The sequence below is a fragment of the Antennarius striatus genome, chromosome 15 (assembly GCF_040054535.1).
Source record: "Antennarius striatus isolate MH-2024 chromosome 15, ASM4005453v1, whole genome shotgun sequence".
NCBI classification, from domain to species: domain Eukaryota; kingdom Metazoa; phylum Chordata; class Actinopteri; order Lophiiformes; family Antennariidae; genus Antennarius; species Antennarius striatus.
Window position 1 is genome coordinate 11,414,563 of NC_090790.1, and position 22,024 is coordinate 11,436,586.

Below are 22,024 nucleotides of genomic sequence, written 5' to 3' on the forward strand. Positions count from 1 at the left end.
ACCACGACTACACCTCAATATCCTGTCCATGAAAATCACAAACAGAATTGGTGATAAAGCGCAGCCCTGGCGAAGGCCAACAGCTACTCGGAACAGGTCTGACTTACTGCCGAGAACCCGAACGCAGCTCTCACTTTGGGCATACAGGGATTGGATGGCCCTTAGGAGAGGCGCCCCACCCCATACTCCAGTACCTCCCACGCAGTACCTCCCACAGTATATCCCTGGGGACCCGATCGTACGCCTTCTCCAAGTCCACAAAACACATATAGACGGGATGGGCATACTCCCAAGCCCCCTCTAGGATCCCTGCGAGAGTAAAGAGCTGGTCCATTGTTCCACGACCAGGACGGAACCCACATTGTTCCTCCTCAATCCGAGGTTTGATAATCGGCCAGACCCTCCTTTCCAGCACCTTGTAGTAAACTTTCCCAGGGAGGCTGAGGAGTGGGATGCCCCTGCAGTTGGCACACACCCTCTGGTCCCACTTTTTAAAAAGAGGAACCACCACCCCAGTCTGCCACTCTTTCAGCACTGTCCCAGACTTACACGGAATGCTAAAGAGGCGTGTCATCCATGACAGCCCCTCAACACCCAGAGCCTTCAGCATTTCTGGGCAAATCTCATCAACACCCGGGGCTTTGCCACCGTGAAGTTGTTTAACCTCGATGACTTTGCCCAGAGAGATTGACTCTAATCCCCCATCATCCTCCAGCTTTGCCTCTGCAACAGAGGACGGGTCAGTTGGGGTAGTTGGATTCAGGAGTTCCTCAAAGTGTTCCTTCCACCGACCGACAACCTCCTCAGTCAAAGTCAACAGTGTCCCATCCGTGCCGTATACAGCTTGGATGGTCCCCCCGTTTCCCCCTCCTGAGGTGTCAGACAGTCCTCCAGAACAACTTTGGTGCCGTCCGATTGTCCTCCATGGCCTCTCCGAACTCCCACAAGCTCTGTTTTCCCTCCATCACAGCCGAGGCTGCAGTCCTTTTGGCCTGTCGGTACCCTGCAACTGCTTCAGGAATCCCCAGGGACAACATGCCCCTGAAGGCCTCCTTTTTCAGTCGGACGGCTTCCCTGACCACCGGGGTCCACCACGGTGTTCGAGGGTTACCGCCCCTTGAGGCACGCAAGACCTTGACACCATGGCTCTCAGCTGCAGCTTCAGCAATGGAAGCTTTGAACATCAACCAATCAGGTTCAATGCCCCCAGCCTCCACAGGGATGCACGAGGATCTCCTTCAGAGGTGGGAGTTGAAGGCTTCGCGGACCGAGTCCTCCTCCAGACGTTCCCAGTTCACCTGCACTACTCATTTGGGTTTACCAGGTCTATCCAAAGGTTTCCTCCGCCAACGGACCCAACTCACCACCAGGTGGTGATCAGTTGACAGCTCTGCCCCTCTGTTCACCCGAGTGTCCAAAACACCCAAGTAGTCAAATATATTTTAAAGGCCATCTGTGACAAAACATCTCAAATAAACTGGTGTCAACATCTTCCTTGAAACGGGTGTGAGAATGAACAGGTCACGGCAAATTCTCACCTGAACTTTGGTTTAAAAAATCTTAAAAGTCAGCATCATCAGAATTGAAATCTTATTCATATGAAATGTGCAAAGATAAGAAATAAAACCTCAGGATGATGAGCAGTTGGCTCAAAAATAGAAGCCAGACAGTGTGGTGTTCTGTAGCTAAACAGAGAACCGCAACCACATCAGTGGAAGCTCTCCTCCAACAACTAGACCCCCTCCTTTACAGGAGGTTTTGTGGTAGAACCATAACTGAGGAGGAGCACATCACGACAAATCAAGAACCAGTAGGGGTTTGGTTTTTGTTTTTGTTTTTTGGCTCTAAGAGTCTTTAAATTAATTAAAATTGTACTCTAAGAAGAGAATGTGATTAGATTAATTAATAATATCCTGAACTCTGGGTTCCGTCTTTTGGCAACATCAGGATCTTCCTGAGTGGGAGTGGGAGGCATTGCTACCAGTTGTTTGCAAAAATATGTACAATGTGAACTAATGCCAGCAGATGGAGACACAGTACAAAAGTCTGCGAACACTGTCGGCAGTCCGAGAGCTGTGATGGAACACACTGATGCGTTTTCATCCTCCGGTATGGATGGAGGTCTCAACCCAGGATAATCTAGCTGTGAGCTGCACTGAGACGTTCTTACACCTAACAGGCCTTAAGAGTATCAGCCTCATATGCACAGCAATCCATCTATAGAACATGAATTAGAACAATGAAAAAAAGAAGTCCCCCCCATGATTGGGGCAGGGAGCTGAGAAGATAAGCATGTTCTAATCTAACTCGGGTAATTTTCTCCTGCAGGGAGGAAGATCTTGTGATCCGTCCTAGTAAAATGTCTTCCTCAATGATGGCCCAAAGATGCTGGATGGAGATACATTCGCTGCAGCTGCAGCTTCTCTCAAGCAGATCACTTGCCTCTATCTAAAGTGGACGTGAAGCCTTTTCTCTGTATGATTCACTTAAGCTGTTTCGTGATGCTGCTGAGGGTAATAAAATGGTAAAGGTGAATGATTGGGTATGAATCCAGACTGAAGAGCTGCAGGAGGAGTAACACTTTCAGGTGTGATGTGACGAAATCCTAAAACCTTCAAAGGATGGACAGTTTTATGCAGAAAAGTGCTGAGTTACATTTTGATTTTTGTTCCACCTTCTGAAGTTAAAATTATTATCTGTTTTTAAATCATCCAGGAAAGTTTTGTCTATTAATGATCTCATTTATTCGTTTAGTGGCTGATAGATCCTCCAAAACTCAAACGACCAGACATACAACAGGCTGACTGGATGAACAGGTGAAGCGGACAGTTGTGTGTGGATGAGTAGGTGGATGCTGGTTGGGTGTGAGGATGTGTGGGGTGAGTCGGTAGGATCATCCCTCCACACCTCTCAGCACCCATTGGTCAGACCCAACAACGACTCCCATGCTGCTTTGAAGTTGACAGAATTCCACCACGACCATGGGGATTGTAGCACGTCATTTGTAAAAACTCCTGGCGAGATAGTCCTAAAATACGCGGATTCCAGCTCGTGCTTGGAATACAGGCCTTTGAACACTAAGAGGTTCTCATTTTGTCCTTTGACACTGATCCTAAAATTACAGACAGGCAGGTAGCAGGGCAATCTCAGTCCACCAGAAAGGGCTGCAGGAATCAGATATGTTTTTAATTTAGAGGGATACGACCTCCCCTCCATCTTTTTTTCTTTTGATTTGCATGGATTTAGACAGTTTTCTCATATGAATTCAGCTGTGCATGAAATAAACTGCGTGGTTTAGTTTATACTTTACTGTTTTAAACATTGCTGTGTTGTTAAAATCTTTCCAGGTGCAGCGTGACATTTAAACACACAAAAAAAGCATGCTATGGATCAAAAAAGCTAATTATAAAGTAATAAAACTTTATGTATAAAAAAATATAATGGTTAAAATTTGCACAAAGTGAAGTATTCATTTGCATCTGACGACAACAGTTAGGAGTTTATTTCCAACCATAAAGGGAACATGTATTTCAAAAGGGTGCAGCATGTTGAAGAAACACTCTAATTTTACCTTATCACCAGGAACAGGCATCTATTACCTGTCTAACTGCTAGAACACACAACCAGGACAAGCTCATAATAAATTTCAAAGTTGGTAGCACATGAAGTCAGCCAGCGCAGGTAATTTAAAAAGTGCTGGTATTTATTGCCCCTCCCCCCCGCTCATGTTAAAGGCAGAAAAGGTTCCTTCCCCTTCTTCTCTCCCAACAGGCATTCCAGGCTTGTTTAAATAAGGCCTGCCTGCCTGGGCGCGGGTTGATTCCCCTCTGGCCCTTTGCCCTTTGACCTAAAGTGCATTCCATATGTAAAGTGAGGAATTCCTCTGAAGTTCAGTTAATGGGGGTGAGGGTTTTTTTTCATCCTTTGGAGTCTGCACTCGCCCGGTGGAAGTGGAAAAACAAGTTTGATTTGAGCTCATTTGACCGGTCGTAAGTTATGGATGAGGTTTGTTGTGTATCAGCGGTTGTTGAGAATCAGTGTCTCTCACCAGCAGCTTTAGTCCTTCACTTATCTATAATAATCCTCTGGAAGGGAGGATGTAGTGGAGCAGCGAGGAACAGGAGTTTCTGTTGGTTGGTGCTCCTAAACTCTAATTGATATCAATATGATTATCAATATATAAAACTATTGAGTTTCTCAGGAGGCCAGAGGGGTTTATAGATTGCAGGTGCTCCAAAGTGCAAAACTCCACCAGGCATTTTTGTGATTTTGGGGCTACACAACTGACCTAAAAACAGGAAATATACAAAGGTTTTTCTATTTTGCAGTTCAAACAAGCAGTAGTGCTCAAAAATGAGTTATTAGTGTTTCATTGACTTCATGAATGTTGCAGTCATGTTTGAATTTGAGGAGTATGCAAAGCACATTATTAAAAGTAGAAGGTTTAAATTTCCTTAACCTGTTTTGTTGACTTTGGCTTAGCGTAAAAATCATGCGTGGGTCAAGCTCAAACTTTACTGCTGCAGTAAATATGTAATAAAAATAATAATAATAATAATAATAACCCCTTTGTTTTATTTCAAATATGTTTCTCTTCGTTGGACTTCATTGAAAAGCCAAAATGTAGAAAAATACTGGAGTATTAAAACTTCCTTTTTTGCCGTAATATTTAACTAAAAAGACAAAGCACATGAATAAAGATGATTTTTCTTCTGGGCTTTCCATGTGCAAACATATCTTCCAAGAACTCATCTGCATTATGTACTGTAGCTGCAGAAGCGGAACTCCTTGTCACATCTCATCTGAATAAATTGTGATAATGACTGATTTTCTATGGGTTTAGTACAACATGTTCAGACAAATAGACTCCAACACGGATAAAAGAAAATTTGTTCATTTTTTAATATACATATTTTAATTGGTAAACTTTTTAAAAGTTGTTGTAAATGTCTTATAAAGTTCAAGAACTATTCCCCAAATAGTTTTTAAAGGTATGAGTGGACCTTCAAGCTGATAAATCAACCTTTCTTTCTTTCTTTTTTTAACCTTTGGGCTACCGAGTGTCTCCAGGGGTTGATAGCAAAGAATGAAAGAAATGTGTTGTCATATCCACTCTGTGAACTGGCTGTCTGCTTAAATGAAACCTATAGCGGCTAACAGGGGAGCGCAGCGCGGCCCCTGGATCTGAAGATGGATCCACGGGTGGAGGTTCCTCTGCTCTTGTGCTTTAGGAGCCCTGTGTACTGTTGGAGACGCTGTAAAAGGTTGTGCCACCCACACAGCTGGAATGTCATGCATGCAGTCCATAGAGTCTGTTTCAAGTGGGAGGTAGAGGGGGGTGGGTGGGCCCTTTGGTTTGGTGGAGACAGTGTACACGGGGGCTCAGTGCTTGAGGTGGGGTCTTCTACTATGACTTCTACTACTACTGCTGCTGCTGACACCACCCACCACCACCCCCCCACACACACACACACACACACAACCACACACACAAAAAGCTTCTCCATTAACCTTTTTTCCTCTTTTGGTGGGAAATTATCAATGAAGATCCATCACGGTTGTTTGGTCTCCGGCTGATGAGAGGAGAGGGGAAATGTGGAGAGAAACGAGCAAATGGAAGGATGGGGGTTGGGAGAGGTTAAAGGGCAGAGGAAGAAAGGAGGTACATTTTCGGAGGATGGGAGGCTGGAAAAAACAGAGGGAACAATAACTCCCATGTTTTAAAAGGCTTTTCTCGGCCCCCATGACACCTCGCAGGGGCAGCAGTTTGAAGTCAGGGAGAGGTGGTTTGGCACTTTCCCCTCAGGCTCATCTGAATTTTTCTCAGTTTCGGTTCTTGTCTTTTCTGTTTATTTAATATCCTTTCAACAACTTCGATTAAACAAATCTAAACTGATGGAGTTCCTTCTTTGAAAAAGCTGAAAATAAGAAAAAGAAACTCAAAAAGCATTTGAAATTCTGAACAAGTTTTAAAATCATCATTTGTAATATAATTGTTTAATTCCTACAATTCTTTTGAAATATATTTGAGGATGTCAAACAATTTGTTGGATTAGTTGAGTAAATAACAAATATTGATTATGCTAGAAACACATCACTATCAAATTCTTTTATTGCCACATGTATGAATTATAAGCCTTTTGTCAATAATTTTAACAGCAAAACACATCTACTTACATTTTTTACTCGCTATTGACTTTATAACAGTTTGATTTTTAAATGTTTTCAACAGAGCAAGTTCCCGTAACAGAGCAGATGTAGCTTTTAAAGTGGAAAATTCAGAGTTCAAACAAACTTCTAAATTGTTTTAGTGCTTTAATGGTGTTGATTCTGTGACAAATCAACAACTAACCATCAAGCTTTTCATTATTTTGTCATTGATTAATTTCTAATTAATTGTTAGGAGTTTGATTTTCCCTTTTTAAGAATGACAGGTGTTGAATTTGAATTAATCAACCAGCATTAAGTACAATTAAACCACTGGATTATAAAGGTAAAGAAAGTCATTAAAAGATATTTGTAAATTAAGAAGATATTTTTGATAACTTATTTATTTTTGTTTAGTTTAGAAATTTAATAATTTAATTGATTTGAAAATAGAATTACACAATTGGAAATTTATTTACACAAGTATCATGAACACTCATGAATGACGTCTCTGTTCTTCACCAAAGTAGACAGGCTGCTGTCTGTCAATTAAATCTTTTTTAAATAGTTTTTTTCACCATTAACAACTAATCTTTTTTAATAAATAAGCTATTAATATTACCTTTGTTTTTTTTATCTGTTTGATTTGCTTCACCCCTGTGGAAATACTATGACAAAAAATTGAAGTAACCAAAACATCTGGAATAATTTTAAAATATTTTTTTAAATCATTTATTAAATGTCTTACATGTTTGTGAGGAATTAAGAGAATGAATTTCTGTTTGAATTTAACTCCTTTCTGCTCTGACTTAAATTAGATTTAAATATAACAACCAATCCTGAATCAAGACTTCTTTCATTTAAATGTTCTTTTAAACTGTTTCGTCACAGAAATGAATTTCTTTTAACGTGTGGAGCAGCTTCAGCTTTTTATTTCCACTTTATTCACTGATTCCAACACCTGATGAACACTTTTAAGCAGCTGATCATCATTAATATCTTATGTTCATGAAATAACGTCATTATTTACACTTGGATCCCTTTTATATTAATCAGGTCATGAATTCTAAGAATAAAATGCGTGACTGTAAACAGACGTTGATGTTGAGTTCCAAACTTGTGTGTCACTTTGACAAGACACTTCCAGTCTGTGTGTGTGCGTGGGGTGGGGTGGGGGGGCACACCAGGTCCATCATGCCCCGCCTTACATCAAACATTTTTGCCGACTGGCTGCACAATCAGATCCCTTCAGAGTGGGCTGGGGTCTGGTGGGTGTGAGGAGAGTAAAAAGTGGGCCCTCTCCCACTGGATAATGCCATTATTTCAGCTCCTCTGGCCAGGAATGCTAAATTTCACAGCCCACTACTCCTCTCTGTGCGTCAGGCGCAAAAGGGACAGAGGTTCCGCCTGCAGTCCCGCATGATCTGATCCGACCACTGATCCCGCATAAACGCGACCCTTCACGCTAATTCTGCACATTTCCACACAAACTGAGCGACTTTTAGAATCATTTCATGTCTGATTCATATTTTCTGATCGTCGTTTCAATGAAGTTTGGTTCACAGTGACGGGTGTAGATCGAAATTAAGAGCCAAACCCAAGTCCATGAATCACTAATCACATTATTACTGATTATTTGTAAATCGTACGGCCTAAGCCACGCTGCCCACAGAAGAAGAAAAGTCCACATTTGAGCAAACAAACTGCACTCCAGAGAGAATTTTACGATTAATTATAATCTCCCTTGTAAAAGGCGCAGAGCGGTTTTGCGCCAGAACGCAAATAAATAAATAAAAAATTGGTGATCAAGTATCCAAATACAACGAAGGGGAGAGGACGAGAAATTTGTGAATGGGGTACGTCAGGTATTCGTTGTACAGCGTGACGCGTCCGAGCGCACAGCCAATCCCGTGTTGCCTGGAAATGTTGAACACGCCGAAACCAAACCAATGGCGCGTCACACAGCAAAGACTAGCGCAGGAAGAGGCCAATCAGTGGGAGGCATGCAAACGAGGAATTTGGTTCGGCAGGCTGTGAATGTCAAGTAGTCAAAGATGGAGTCCGGATCTGCGAAGCCTTGTGCTTGTGCAGAGAAGACTTGCGTTTTTTCTTCTCCCCCCCCCCCTCACTCTTCCAGCTATGCACGTTTTCTGTCCGTTCGCCTCCAGCCCGTCGGGAACAACGACGCGTCCTCAAAGCAGCGGACCGTGAGATGTGGTTTGTGGAGAGGGTTGTTTTTCTTTGTTTAATGGACAACTTTTTTCCTCCCCTCTCTCCCTCTTTCTCCCTCACCCTCTCTCCCTCTCTCCCTCTCTCTTGCCTTCAACGGATTGTCCCTCTCTTGACTAGATACTGTTCAGGATTTTGGAGGCGGTGGTGGTGGTGCGTTTCGAGGCAGAGGAGGTGCTGCTTGTCCGCTGTGAGTTTTTAGCCGATTGTGCGTAAAATTGTCAAGCGCAAACTTGGAAGTTGCAAAGGTGGAGATGGAAGATGGATTGTTTATTTATACGACGTGAGGGTAAGGGAAACGGCAGCAAGAGTTGAGTTGCTCGCCTTTCTCCGATCATCTGGACGCAACAAAAAACTTGATCCGGATCAGGGACACCATTTAGACGCGTCCTGCCTTTTGCTGGGTCGTCATCGTAGCGTGATGGGTGTGTGTGTGTGTGTGTGTGTGTGTGTGTGTGTGTGTGTGTGTGTGTGTGTGTGTGCACGTGCTTACGCACGCGTACGTGCGTGCGCGCAGCCCCTGGCTGTTGTGCAATCTAACAAGTCGTCAGTATTGTACTGTGGGCTTGTGAGCTGGCAGGAATGGCTTGCAGAGCAGATCCAGTGCTTCAAACGCGTATGCCGCTCACACACACACACACACACACACTCACATGTGTGGCGATGAAAATCTGTGAAGAACATGCAAAAAAAAAATAATAATAAAAAAATAAACAGTAATGACAAGAAAACTTGATGAGTTTCACGGGAGTCATCAGTGGATCAGGTATGGAAAAAAAAAACTCCGATGTTCTTAAGATTTCCAGCGTCGTTTTCTTGACTTTAATTTCAAATATTCTCTCGTTTGTATCGACTCTACAAACTCACAAGAAACTTCACTGATTTTTTTTTTTGCAAGACGCGTAGCTGCGAATCAGTGTGAAGAAACAGAACGAGGAGACTTTTGGTAAAAGTTTATCCCAGTGACATTATTTTGTCGCGTTTCTTTTCATTCAACTTTTGAAGTGATAGGAAATGCATTTGATAGATTAGGGTGTGTGTGTGTGTGGGGGTGGGTGGGGGGGTAGTCTGTCATTCACTGAGGGCTTTGAGAGTGTGTCCCCCCCCCCCCTCTCCAACTTCCCATTTCTTCCCCAAAATTAGAATGCATGCCATTCACTGCAGAGAATAGTATGGGCCCTCATCCTGGGAAATTCCCATTCTCCCAGGGTGAGGGTGAGCAGTGTTGTCTAATTCTGGAAGTTCATTTAGCTCCTTCAGTTAGCTGTGATCCTGGCTTTGACACAATTTGTATTAAAATTCACCCAAAATAGTAGAATCCACTGAAAAAGTTGTCAAACTTTTAAATTCCAGTTTGACTTTTGCATAATTGGATGATTAAAAGGTTTTTTTTGGAACTTTTTGATTTATTAAATTGTTCTTTTTTAGAACTAAAAGACTGGGTTTTAGGATAAATGTGCAGTGGAGTCTGATGGCCTTGTTGTCCACTGCCCTTTTTCTGTTGCACTACTGGACACTGAAATGAGCAGTGCAATATTAAAAGGGCATTGGCTGACGAAACAGAGATCCACACCTTCTATTAATGCCTTAACTCCTAACTTGCACATAGACATATGAGAGATATTTTATTTTATAGGCTTAAAAACACCTAAACTCTTATCTGTAGGCCACATTTAACAGCCATTATTTCTCATTCTAGAAAAAAAAATTGTCAAAATTTCAGATTAAACATTTAGATGATTGCTTTTCTCACCCAGACAAACAGTATTGTTGCTGATTTGAATATAATGGTGGTTTTGGCAGTGGAGAATGGCTGTCCCCATGTCCATGTGCTGACACATGCTGAGGTCAGCTGCTTTGACAATGTTGCACTACTGTACCATCCATTCTAGCAGTGCAATAGTATTGTCATAGCATTTGGCCTCGGCTCACGCTAAAGTGGTGCTAAAGGGTCGGTTCCAAATGGCTTTATGTAGCTGATGGCTGGGAGGAAAACCTTACCCACCGTTTATATTTACAGAAGTGAGTTCACACACAGTTTATGACTGATTGAAGCTCTCCTGATCTGAAGGCAAATTTGCTGTTTTGAATTGATGCACAGGCCTTTCAAACGAAGAAAGCAAATCCCATATCCAGTTTAAATTTTTGATTTTTATCCGCCAGGTATGAATGTGCTTTCAGTCTTCATGCCTTGTTTTTTGGTTTTGGTTGGGGGGTTTTTTCAACTTACACCACAGACGACAAGAATTGTGGCTAATTATGTGAAATTAAATTGTAAATTTTTTTCAAAAAGGAAATTATTCAAATAATAAAAGTCCTGATGGATTTTAAGGCCGGAAGTCTTCATTTTATCTGAATGATTTTTAAAAAAAACGTATTTATTTGAAGAAGAGTTCTGTGTTTAGTCCATGGATTGTCAGTGGAGCTGAGCCTCCTGTGTTTTTATTTACCTGCTGTTTTGTCACCATCAGCTTGTTGGTGGTGAAATGAGCAAATGGTGGAGAAACAAAAATGTGTGTGTGAGGGGGTGATGAGTGTTTTTTTTTTTTTTTTGAGCATCCTCAGTAGTAGCAGCAGGTCGATGGGGGGAGGGGAGGTTTGGGAGGAATGTAGGGAGCAAGGCCCACTCTCCCCCCTTTGTGTTTTGCCTTCCCTTTTCTGTCTTCTCTTTCTGTATTGAGATTGGGTGTCACTGCTACTGCGTGTGTGTGTGTTTGTGTGTGTGTGTGCTTCATGCGTTCGAAGCCTTCGATAAGCGAGCAAAGAGGTTTGTTTGTTTTGATGACTGTTAGCAGACCTCTGGGGGTGGGAATGTTTAACCACAGTCCAGTTGCTATTGCAACCTGCAGCGGCGCTACACATGTAATATTAAGAACAGAGAAGATTTGGGCACAGATGAACATTCTCAGGTGAAGGAATGATTGTGCATCCAATCAGTTTGTGAAATCTGTGTGTTACATCTAATTAAGATGTAAAAGTGCTTTCATGCATTGGCACAGTGAGGGGAAGGCAAAAAGAGACCTCAGTCACTCGTCTGTGTGAAATTCTCCCTGAGTAAAGAACGTGACTTGTTTAGGCTTGCTTGCAATGCTTGCTGGGAAATCCTGGAATGTGAGGAATGGGGGACGGTGGTGCTTCTGCAGTTATCTTGACTGCATAGAAGCAGCAAAGTATCCTGCAATGAAACCCAACGTGTTAGCATGGCCTTTAGAGCAGCTTTTCATGTGCAGATCAAACTCCAGAGGATAGAAGCGAATGAGATAATGACAGCTGTGTTTCATTACGGACATAAACGTGAATGTGCTCAAAGGGCTGCGCCTAAAACAAACCTTTTTCTTTTTTTTTTAACCATTTGTAAATGTGTCTATGGACCTGCTATGTGTTTCCATAAGCTGCGGTTAATGATGTTTTCTTAAAATCCCTGTGAGAAAATTTGTTTCAGATTAAAAAAAATTGCTTCACAAACATGACTTAAATATGGAATAAACAGTGTTGAGCTGTTTTTAATTTTTTGTCTTTTGTGGGTTATGAAACTTTTTGAGTCACTGAATAAAGATGATGAAATTCATGTTTTCAATCGATCATTGCAGTAGAAAATAATCGAAAAAAAATGTAAAGCATAGACTGTTTTATTTATAAACCACAGTTTTGCCAGGTTAACTCTTTGTCTGATTGTTTCTTGCATTTAAGAGTTAAAACTGAATGAAAAAGTGAAAAAAAGAAGCTCAGTTGCTCCACAGTAAACACTAATAGGCAAGTTTATCTATTAAAATCTAAGGCCTGACGCAGGCCTACTTGTGAAGTGATGTCATTGCTATGCAAACGAGTCTAGTGAACATCTGTAAAATTCTCAGATCATCTTTCTCTGTTGGTTTTCACCTCATAAACAACTCATAATTTACACTTCTGAACTCTATGAATCCAGGAGGAATAGCCAAATGTTACCGGATCATTTTAGTTCCAGAGGGAATCACTTTTCCAGACAACAAATTATTCATTAGACTTGTCAGAAAATATGGAAGAAACTAGTATTCATATTTCAAACATTTGTCTGTTGGATGTGTTAAGTGAGTTTTTCACTCTGCACCGAGTGAAGTTAATGGAAAGAGCAGATGCAGGATGTGTTAACAATGTCATCAAGATAAAATAAACACTTAAAAAGACACAAAAATGACAACTTTAACTGCTTAATATGCTTAGAAATAAAAAATACACATATGCTCTGTTCTGTTTTTGATCAAACATGAAGTGGTAAAGTCTTTGGAACATCTGATCCTTTTTGGATCTTTTATTTTTATTCATTACACTTTGATGTCTTTAAAAAAAAAATCTGATATTCATACGTAATGAAATAAAAATCATAAGACAATTTGTTGATTTTGAATTTGACAATCTGTCAAATTCAAAATCTGGAGCACTGGACTGATAAAGGTACCATCATATTGTGTAGAGGTAAATGGATAAATTCATGCAGAGAGATATGTAGGTGAAACTTGAAACAGCTCAGAGAAACTGATACTTGTCACACCTCTCAGGTGCACGGTGTGTAAGAAGACCGCTGTCACAGTGAAGGAAAGGTGTGAGCAGAAATCCATCTCAGCTGCCGTCAGAGGGGAAAAAACAAACGGAGGAGAAATGAAAAGGGTGATTGTGTTGAGCTGTTTTCAGGAGCAGTTAAATATTTTTTATTTTAATACACTCCGAGTCTTTGTTTTGGTTTCTTGCAACGGTTTACTTTCTCAAAGCATACATAAAGAGGCAAAGCCGTGCAACAAATTTCAGATTCCCAGTCAGATAAGTTGTAGTTGATCTGGTGAATATTTCATCTTAATCTTCTGCACAGAGACAGTTTAATGCCTTACAAAGCGTACAGAATTGAAGACATGGCCAATTTTGACCAGAAACTTTAAAGTAAATATTGTTTGTTCTTTATTATCTGGTACAATTAATTAAAAATTATAAACACATTTACTAAAAGATCTGACACTTGAATTTGATCAAACATAATACTGATAGCCCTGTAACCATAAGTTACCTATAGCATTCAAATCTGTTGGGGGTGGATTTTTAAATTGAACCCTATCATGTAGGAATTGTGATACCCTCAGGATGTTTTTGAAGGCTCTTCAAGGCATAAAAAACAAGGTATCTTAAAAACATTAAATGTCAAAATATACAAAAACTTTTAGTTACATTCTAAAAAACAAAATGATGCATGATGTAAAACTCAATGGATGTGATTTAACATGATCTCCCAATGTAAAACTAATACTAAGAAAATTTAGAAATTACATGGTTAAATGTTACTTGATGTCACCACATTTTCTTACCATTCTTTTATAGATTATTTGAATATAAATTCTCTTTTTGTTGCTTGCAATAGCTTGGCATTGAGTTTCAGTGTAAAATATAAAGTAATAGTGTACACTCTAGTGATTGTTTAGCAATTACTCCATCAAAACTTAGGCATTTATAGGAAAACAGCTTTCCAATAGATGTGCAATGTAGTGATCTCAATGCATGAAAGGGTTAATTGCACACACTAACTGATGCCACCCCTTAAAAAATTTTCATCAGTATTCATCTAAGGTAAAAACAGCTCACAATGTTTGAGAAACATTTCAAAGAGAGCAGTTTAATGCAGTCTGTTCTGACTCGTCCTCCCTCAAACGTTCACCCAAATCCAGTCAGTAGTTTTCCTGTAACCCTACTGACAAACTGACCACCTGGTAATTAGGTGAGAACATGGCATTGAATTAAGATCAGTTCTCTTTTTTAACGTTTACTCACTGAAACAAAACAGTCTAACTAGATGGAGAATTAACTCTCCAACACAAATAGTTAATTTTAAGATGCAGTTCAAGTTTTCCACCTGAAGTTTTATAAAAGTAGAATTTGATAAATTTCAGTGACCAGTAATCCAAATTCTTACTTTGACCTTAAAAATAACAATTTTGTTTTTACCTCTTATGAGTTTAAACCAAAGTTGAAGTATTTCCTGACAGCAGTTTGATCACATTCAGTAACAACGACAATAAATCAAAATCAAAGATCAGATCTTGATTCCATATATGAGCCGTGGACCTTCACTGTGAAGTGAGACAATTGTTTTGTGTATGAGAGTAGATGATAAACTGCAAATATCTGCACACATTGACCTGCAGAAACTGTAATTTTGTCAGACAGGAAAAGAAAACCACTCAGACGTGTGAGGACTGATCTCATACGATGATGATGATGATGATGGGAGTGAGTGAGAACCGAGAGAGAGAGAGAGAGAGAGAGAGAGAGAGAGAGAGAGGACTATTTTCTTCTAGATCTGTGTTGATAAAGGTGAATCACTTGTGGGAACTAAAGAACTAAAGATGGAACCAGATGTAGATGCAGAATGTGAGTGTAGGAGCACCAGTAGAATGTAATTTAATTACTCTATTAATGAAAACTGATAACGTTTGATGTACTGCAACAGATTAATCTACCTGACACATTCAAGATAGATAGATTGATAGACTGATGTGACCATTCATTATCACTATTTTAATCAGGGAGCACACGTCTATTTGACCATCAGTGAATGAGTTGTTGCACAGTGTGTTATTCCTAACATAAAACCCGATTGGAATAATTGTTAGTGTCAGTGTCAGCAATGAATAAAAGAAATATTCGGGGACTCGTGGCCAAACACATAACGAAATGCGGATCAGTTGAGGAAGGAATTCACTGCCACCTAACGGACCGCAGATGTACTACAATTTACTGTCACAAAAGGTGAGCTTACCTGTGGCTCACAGAGCCCTTAATTTGATTATAACACGACACGAAATGAGTCTGTAATACGATCTGAAATATAACTTAGTAAAAAGGAAACAGTGGAAGATCACATTAATTATTTATTGAAATTCAACGGAGGTTACACAGACAAAACATCCAAACCATTACGCAAACCATACATTAACAGTGCATATGTATATTAAAAGTACTTTACATTCAAATGCAATAACCCTTAGTCTTGTTGATTTGAATCTTGAAGCCTCAACGTCATTGATGGTTCAGCGTAAACGTTCCATGACGTAACCCGTCCTGACCGCTAGAGGGAGCTGTTCGTGTCGAAGCGCCTGGATCTGAAACAGTCGACTTCAGCAGTGACAAATGTCCATGTGACGCGTTTCAAGACAACGTGTTGTTGTTGTTGTTTCTCCTCCTCCTCCTCCTAGTTCTTCTTTTTCTTCTTCTCTCAGCAATAGAAATATTAACGACCCTTCATCAAAGTTCAGGATTCCCGCTGAAATTAGATTATTGTATATAAAATTAAAATTTGCGCAGCACTTGTACAGTACCAGGAAAATAATTAAAGCACAACAGAAACAATAATATTTTAATTAAATACCGTACACCCGTGATGTCAGCCTTAGTTTCTCTTCACCGTGATGTAATTGTTGGTGAGAGCCAGCTCTGATGAGTCGAAATCAGCCGACGCTATCTCGTGTGGCATCTGGAAGAGACCATAAATGACATGTAAGAATAAAAATAAGAATAATATGTTATCATTATTACAGTTTTCTCATTTTCTTATTCTAATCATATATTTATTATTCTCATTCTTATTTTTATTATTATTACTATTACTATTACTGCTGCAACAAAATTAATCATGAATAGATTTTTCAGCATGTATGTGAGCAAGACAGACTCACAAGAACCGGGAGCGCCATGAAGAGGTGGTTGAATGGGTAGTGCAGCAGGTTTGTACAGCAGGAGGAGTACAGATCTGCATAACGCATCAGCTGACTCGCAAACAATGTCTTCCTGGAGCCGCTGCGCAAGAGGCTGCCCATCTGACCGTAGGACATGTCCATTCTGTAGGTCAATACCTGCAAACACCAACAACCACATCAGCAAGAACAAAAAACTTCAGCATGTAAAACCGGACTGGTGTCATAAAATATGAGAAACACGCAGAACACAACCCATCATAGCAGAGATCCTGTTCAGGGTTGGCAGCAATACATCCACAAGGGTTTTTTTTGTTTTTTTTAATGGTGTGGTGTGACATTTGTAAACCTTCTCATTGCATTGATTAGTGTGTTTAACTCTCATCTGTGTGTTGTGTGGCGCTCACATTCATTCTCATCTGGATGGCGCTGATGTCAGGACTTTCTTGACTGCTGCTCTGCCTTCAGGGAACAAATAGCAGCAATAGTTAAAACTCATTTATCCACTGTTAACTCGTTTTCTGCAGTTTGATTCCAGCAGATAATAACTTAAAAATCTTGGATTATAAGCATGCTTGACATGGATTTAATAATACTAATTATGGTATACAGGATTATGTATTCAGTGTGCCAAACTCACTTGTAAAGCTCAGCTAAGAAGAGGTCCAGACGTTTCAGCTCCTCAAAAAGATCTGCAAAATCATCAGAACATCAGAAAAAGTTCCTAATATTGCATCAAACACCCACTGCCATCCTCTCATTCTTACTTTTCTTCTCCTCAAACACTTTCAGCTCCTTGGTGAGCTCTGGCACAACCAGAAACGTTTTCCAGCCTTGGCATTTCTTAGATTTCAGGATGTCTCCAAAAATGTGGTCACCAATATAGAGGATGTCCTTACCCTTGACGTCCAGCAGCTCACTGATGATGTCTGAAGATCCTGCAATCAAATATTTGCTTTAAACGATCACATGGGATTAAGTTATAACAGTTCAACACATGACATGGAAAGAGTAAGCATGCTTAAGGATCTAATATTATTTTCCTATCCATTCAACTTCAAAATCTTCATCCACATTAGAACCAAACGTTATTAATACATCTGTAGGAGTCAAACCACAATGAATTTGACACAATAATCACATGGTGTGTAAAAATAAATTGTAATCTATAATGCTGCTAACATCTGTACACGATCCCAACAGGATTTATCATTTTCCACAATGCACCTAAAATAAATATCATAAAAAAACATTAGCACTTTTATCCTCCTTGATCTGTTACCATTTTTTTTCTATTTTGATGATAATTTTGATTGACATTCTCTTTAAAATATAAAATTAATAAATGAAGAAAAATAAATGGTTCCCACCTCCAGAGTAAACAGTTCCATTTTGGAGGTCTCCTGTGTAAGTCCCAATCCGAAGCTTTCCTGTCACCTGTTTGCAAAACAACACACCGCTGAAGCCTGGTGTTGCCATTAAATCAGTCAATCCTCTACATATACAATGAATCCTCTTCATACCGTGTCTACTTGTCTGAGCACCGTCCCCTCTGCAAAGAACAGCGGCTTTCTGGTGTCCACGACGATCAAGTCAAAGAAGGAGCGCCACGACGTTTTCTCTCCAGACTACAATAAAGACTGACGTTCAATTCATAATGAAATAAATCAAACATGTTTGGAACGTCCATGCTGTGACTGTCTTACCTTAGTATTACTTTCAAGAAGGTATCTCATAATGGCCTAATGAGCAGGGAAAAACCAAGTTAGTATGGCAAACATCAGTCATTTAAAATGATTTATGTTCAGATGAAACAAATAATATGTGAAGACAATCACCTCTGTATAGTTATAGTCACTGTTGGTGGCAAGGAAGACCTTGGCCACTACTTTAAGCCGGTTCAAGAGAGATGGAAGATCTGGCTGGAAAAAAAAAATCCAGTTAAAATAATAATAATAATAATAATAATAATAATAATAATAATAATAATAATAATAATAATAATAATAATAATAATAATAATAATAATACTGGCAAATATATATTAGCAATAAGTTTACTGTCATTATCCATGTTGACTGTTTACTCACATCTTTGATAACATATTTCTCTAAATTCTTTAGAGTTCGTTCTTTCAGGATCCCCTGCACAGCACAAGCAGAAAGACAAGCAGAAGGTTAATCTAAAATAAAAGTATGTGATTTCTCATGTCAGCTATCTGAGGCAGCTTTAAATCTGTTAATTCACCATGTCATGGATAAAATCCATTGCAGCTCGAACGTCCTGGAACATGCTTCTGTGGGACATGAACAGGTCACCGTGTTGGTAACCTGTCTGGAGGCTGGATGGGTTTAGAGAAAATATTGGTTTGACAAATAATACACTTGTCTTTTTTTTTTAATAAATAAAAAAAGTCATGATGACCAGTCAGACATATTGGGTGATTTTTCTCACTTTGTGTATCTTGTGCATCTGGTGAAGAAGTCCACAACGCAGGTGTAGAGATATGTCTCTGCAGGGCGCATGGAAACACTGTTAAGTTCAAAATTTCTTTCTCAGAATTAGACTTAAAGAAGAATGAATAATTTATTCATAATTCTCTAGAGCCATCAGTATAACTTATATTTAGTGGGTGTAAAGATGAACTTTATACCTGAGAGATTAAAGAGAGTGTTAAGGACATAGTAACGTTCAGTGTCGTCTCTCTGGATGAACTTTTTGGGATAATACTTCTGAATGTCTCCGCTGTGGAGCACAAACAGGACAAAGGTCAGTATCAGCAATGTCAAAACACAAGCAAACTAACCTCAAAGCTGTGAATAGATGCTTATAAATTGATTTTGTTTGTATAAAACTGATCTTAAGGGAATCTTGTGTTGCTCTATCAAAAACAAAACTGATTAGATCCACTCATGTTTATCTGTCACTGTGATTTCCTAACCAGAAAATAAATGAAGATCACATTGAGCCTGCCCATCTCAGCTGACTATCATGCCGCAGTCCTGATTACCTCAGGCAAAAAGCAAATCCAATTTAATTTCTAAGTGGATCCAGATACTGAGAATTGAACGTAGTCAAATTAATTGATTGTATTTTATTCAGCTACACCTGACAGATTTACTCAAAATTTGCATTTGGTGTGAATACAACCTTTCTCAGCATTAGAATCAGAAGTAGATACCACAGACATTTTGCTAAAAACTAAAAGTAGCTATGAGGGATCATCCTGTTATATTTGAACAGGCAGAGATATTCATCATTATGAACAGAAACTCAACAGAGTAGACGGTAAAAACTTTTGTACTGAAAAGATTTTAACTTAACCCTTTGAGGAAGTGGAAGCCGTGACTGCAAACTAGAACATTTCCATTTGAATCCACCTTCAGGAGGTTTCCGTACATGGTGTCAGTGACCAAACCGCTGAAGGTTAAGAGAAAAACGAGATGTGAGCAGTTTCTTTCCCATGTCGTATTCTCTTTGCAAGAGGCAAAAAAATAAATGCAATAATCGTGTAGAAATACGCTGTTTTCCCCACCTTAACCCTTTGTTGTCACATTTGATAAACTTTTTGTGAATGCAGACACTGACACTAACCGTGTGGGGAAGCTGGGGTCATACGTGTAGCGTAGAATCTCATGCGGGTATCCGATAGACACCATTCGGTCTTTTAACAGCTCAAAGCCCAAGCTCTCATAGTCAGGAGACTTGTACACTACACACAAACACAAACACAGCAAGACAACCCTTTAACATCAGGACAGTATTTTCTTACACATTCACACACACACATACTGTATGTCTGCTGGCGTGTACGTACTGGCCAGTGTGTAGTCCATGTCGAAGCCATAGCATTTGATGTTCTCTAGGGTCAAACTTCTGTTGACGAACACCCTGTGATGAAACAACACGGTTCATTTGTTCATGTAAGCCAGAGGGAAAGAAGTCAGTGTTTTCTTATAAATTCCAATCAAGTGATTTTTTTTTTCAAAAGGAGCAAATGTAAATGTAGGTCGTCTGATATGTTAATTCTTTCAATCAGGAATGTCATCAACAGTTAGGGACAGCAGCTCACCCACAAGCAGAATATCTTTAAAATAAAGTAAAATTAAGTTCTTTCATGGTGGTGCAGTGGTTAGCGCTGTCGCCTCACAACACGGCAGACCCAGGTTCGAGTCCCGCTCTGTGCGGAGTTCGCATGCTCTCCCCGTGTCTGCGTGGGTTCTCTCCGGGTTCTCCGGCTTCCTCCCACCTTCAGGTTGATTGGCCGTCCCAAATTGCCCGTAGGAGTGAGTGTGTGTGTGCGTGTTTGTATGTCTTTGTGTGTGGCTCTGCGGTACACTGGAGTCGTGCCTGGAGTGTCCCCCGCCTCACGCCCTATGTCAGCTGGGATAGGCCCCAGCTCCCCGTGACCCGCTACGGCGGATACAGCAGCGGTACATGAAAATGAACGAATAACTAATATGTTTTGTTCACTGGTGTAGCTGGACGTAGCTTCTCTCTCTCTCTACCAAATGCTCCTATTTATCAGCAACACCCTGAAAAAAACAGAGGCCTATCTGCAGGACAGATCTGGATGGGCCAGACCCCTGTCTTTGTGACACTCCATACTTTGGCTGTAAATAATTTACCTGTGAGCTCTTTTTCTGTGAGCGTGTTACTGCTGATCAATGGGGATCTTTCTCCTGAGATCAATCCTGCAAACACAAACTGTGATAGCTTCTGATGCAGGAGCGTTTTCTTTAGGGGAGAAATTCCTGGTGTAAAATACTTTACTGACAAAGGTAGGTGGGGGAACCATTAGATATTATATTAAATATTTATTGTGTATTTATGTGTCTATAATAGGAGAGATGTATTTTAAATTGCAATCCTCCTATTCATAAATTAATGAAAGGCATGACCTGGTAAGAAGTAGAAAGAGAAACTGGAAGTAATCCTAAACTAATGCTGGAACAAGTCAAATACAGAAATTAAGAAAAAGGCTAAGAAAGGAAATTTGCTTTAAAACTCAACCAACCGTGAACATATGTTTATTTTACATTAATAGAACCAGAATTAAATGCACTCACATTTGGTCAAATCCTTTCTTCACCACAGATCCATCAGGGGAAATGCTGGGATGTGTCTCCATAGTTGGAGCTGTGAACATCTAGGAAGAAAAAAAATATTAATAAATGCTAATTTACCTATCTTACAACCATCTTCCCTGCTAGAAAAGGGATTTAAATAACCAAATTCTCCAGATTTCCGAGGCGTGGAGTGTTTGTGGTCCCTGGATCGCCTCTGTGTCTCTTGGATTGTGTCTCCAGCCTGTTTGGTGTTTGTCACGTTCGCGCTGCGAGACATTCAGCTTTAAACTTGTAGATTATGTTATCAGAGCCGAACACATGTGGCGGGCCCACACGACTGCGTAATAGTAGGAGTTCCCTGCATCCTTTAAGCCAAGCTGTGACGTAATCTGCTGACCCATGTTCATTCATACCTGTTTAGTTTCACCAAAAAGTTCTGCTGCATGTTCTGAAACAGATGACTTCGGGCTGTAGTCATTAAATTAGAATATTCAAAGCAGTGCATTGTTGAATACATAAAGATATCAGTCCTGAAAGAAAATGAGAAATAATAATAGTAATAATAACAATTAATAAGTAACTGTGAGGTCTTTACTTATAGTCTGGACCACTCTACCACCCTCATAAAATATGAGGTGGGTCCATTTGTGGGGCCCAGCAGGTAAATGAATTCAGCTCTGAAGACCAGTAAGGAGACTTTTGATGAATTGATGATTTCTGAATGTGTGTCATCACCAAGAATACAGATCAATCCAGGTGCAGCCAGAATACTAGTGGAGAACCACGCCAGGCTGGAGGATACTTTACTGAACCGGCCAGCAAATGTTCTAGGGAACTCTGAGGCAGGAGTTCTGGGGCGCACCACAG

At 40.1% G+C, this 22,024-nt stretch overlaps 1 protein-coding gene across 1 annotated transcript; it reads right to left on the reverse strand.

Annotated features, from left to right (window-relative positions):
* Positions 1–15,253: 15,253 nt before the first annotated feature.
* On the reverse strand, positions 15,254–21,473 carry nt5c2l1 (5'-nucleotidase, cytosolic II, like 1). The gene is made up of 19 exons (XM_068334961.1): positions 21,320–21,473; positions 21,158–21,237; positions 19,906–19,979; positions 19,683–19,800; positions 19,413–19,508; positions 18,742–18,833; positions 18,543–18,600; positions 18,336–18,429; positions 18,179–18,232; positions 17,927–18,010; positions 17,795–17,830; positions 17,612–17,716; positions 17,459–17,525; positions 16,856–17,026; positions 16,729–16,780; positions 16,496–16,550; positions 16,071–16,247; positions 15,764–15,868; positions 15,254–15,658 (listed from the first exon to the last, which is right to left on the reverse strand). The coding sequence occupies exons 2-18, from the start codon at positions 21,235–21,237 to the stop codon at positions 15,785–15,787; spliced, it is 1,497 nt and encodes a 498-aa protein (XP_068191062.1). The 5' UTR covers positions 21,320–21,473; the 3' UTR covers positions 15,254–15,658; positions 15,764–15,784.
* Between the last annotated feature and the right edge of the window lie 551 nt (positions 21,474–22,024).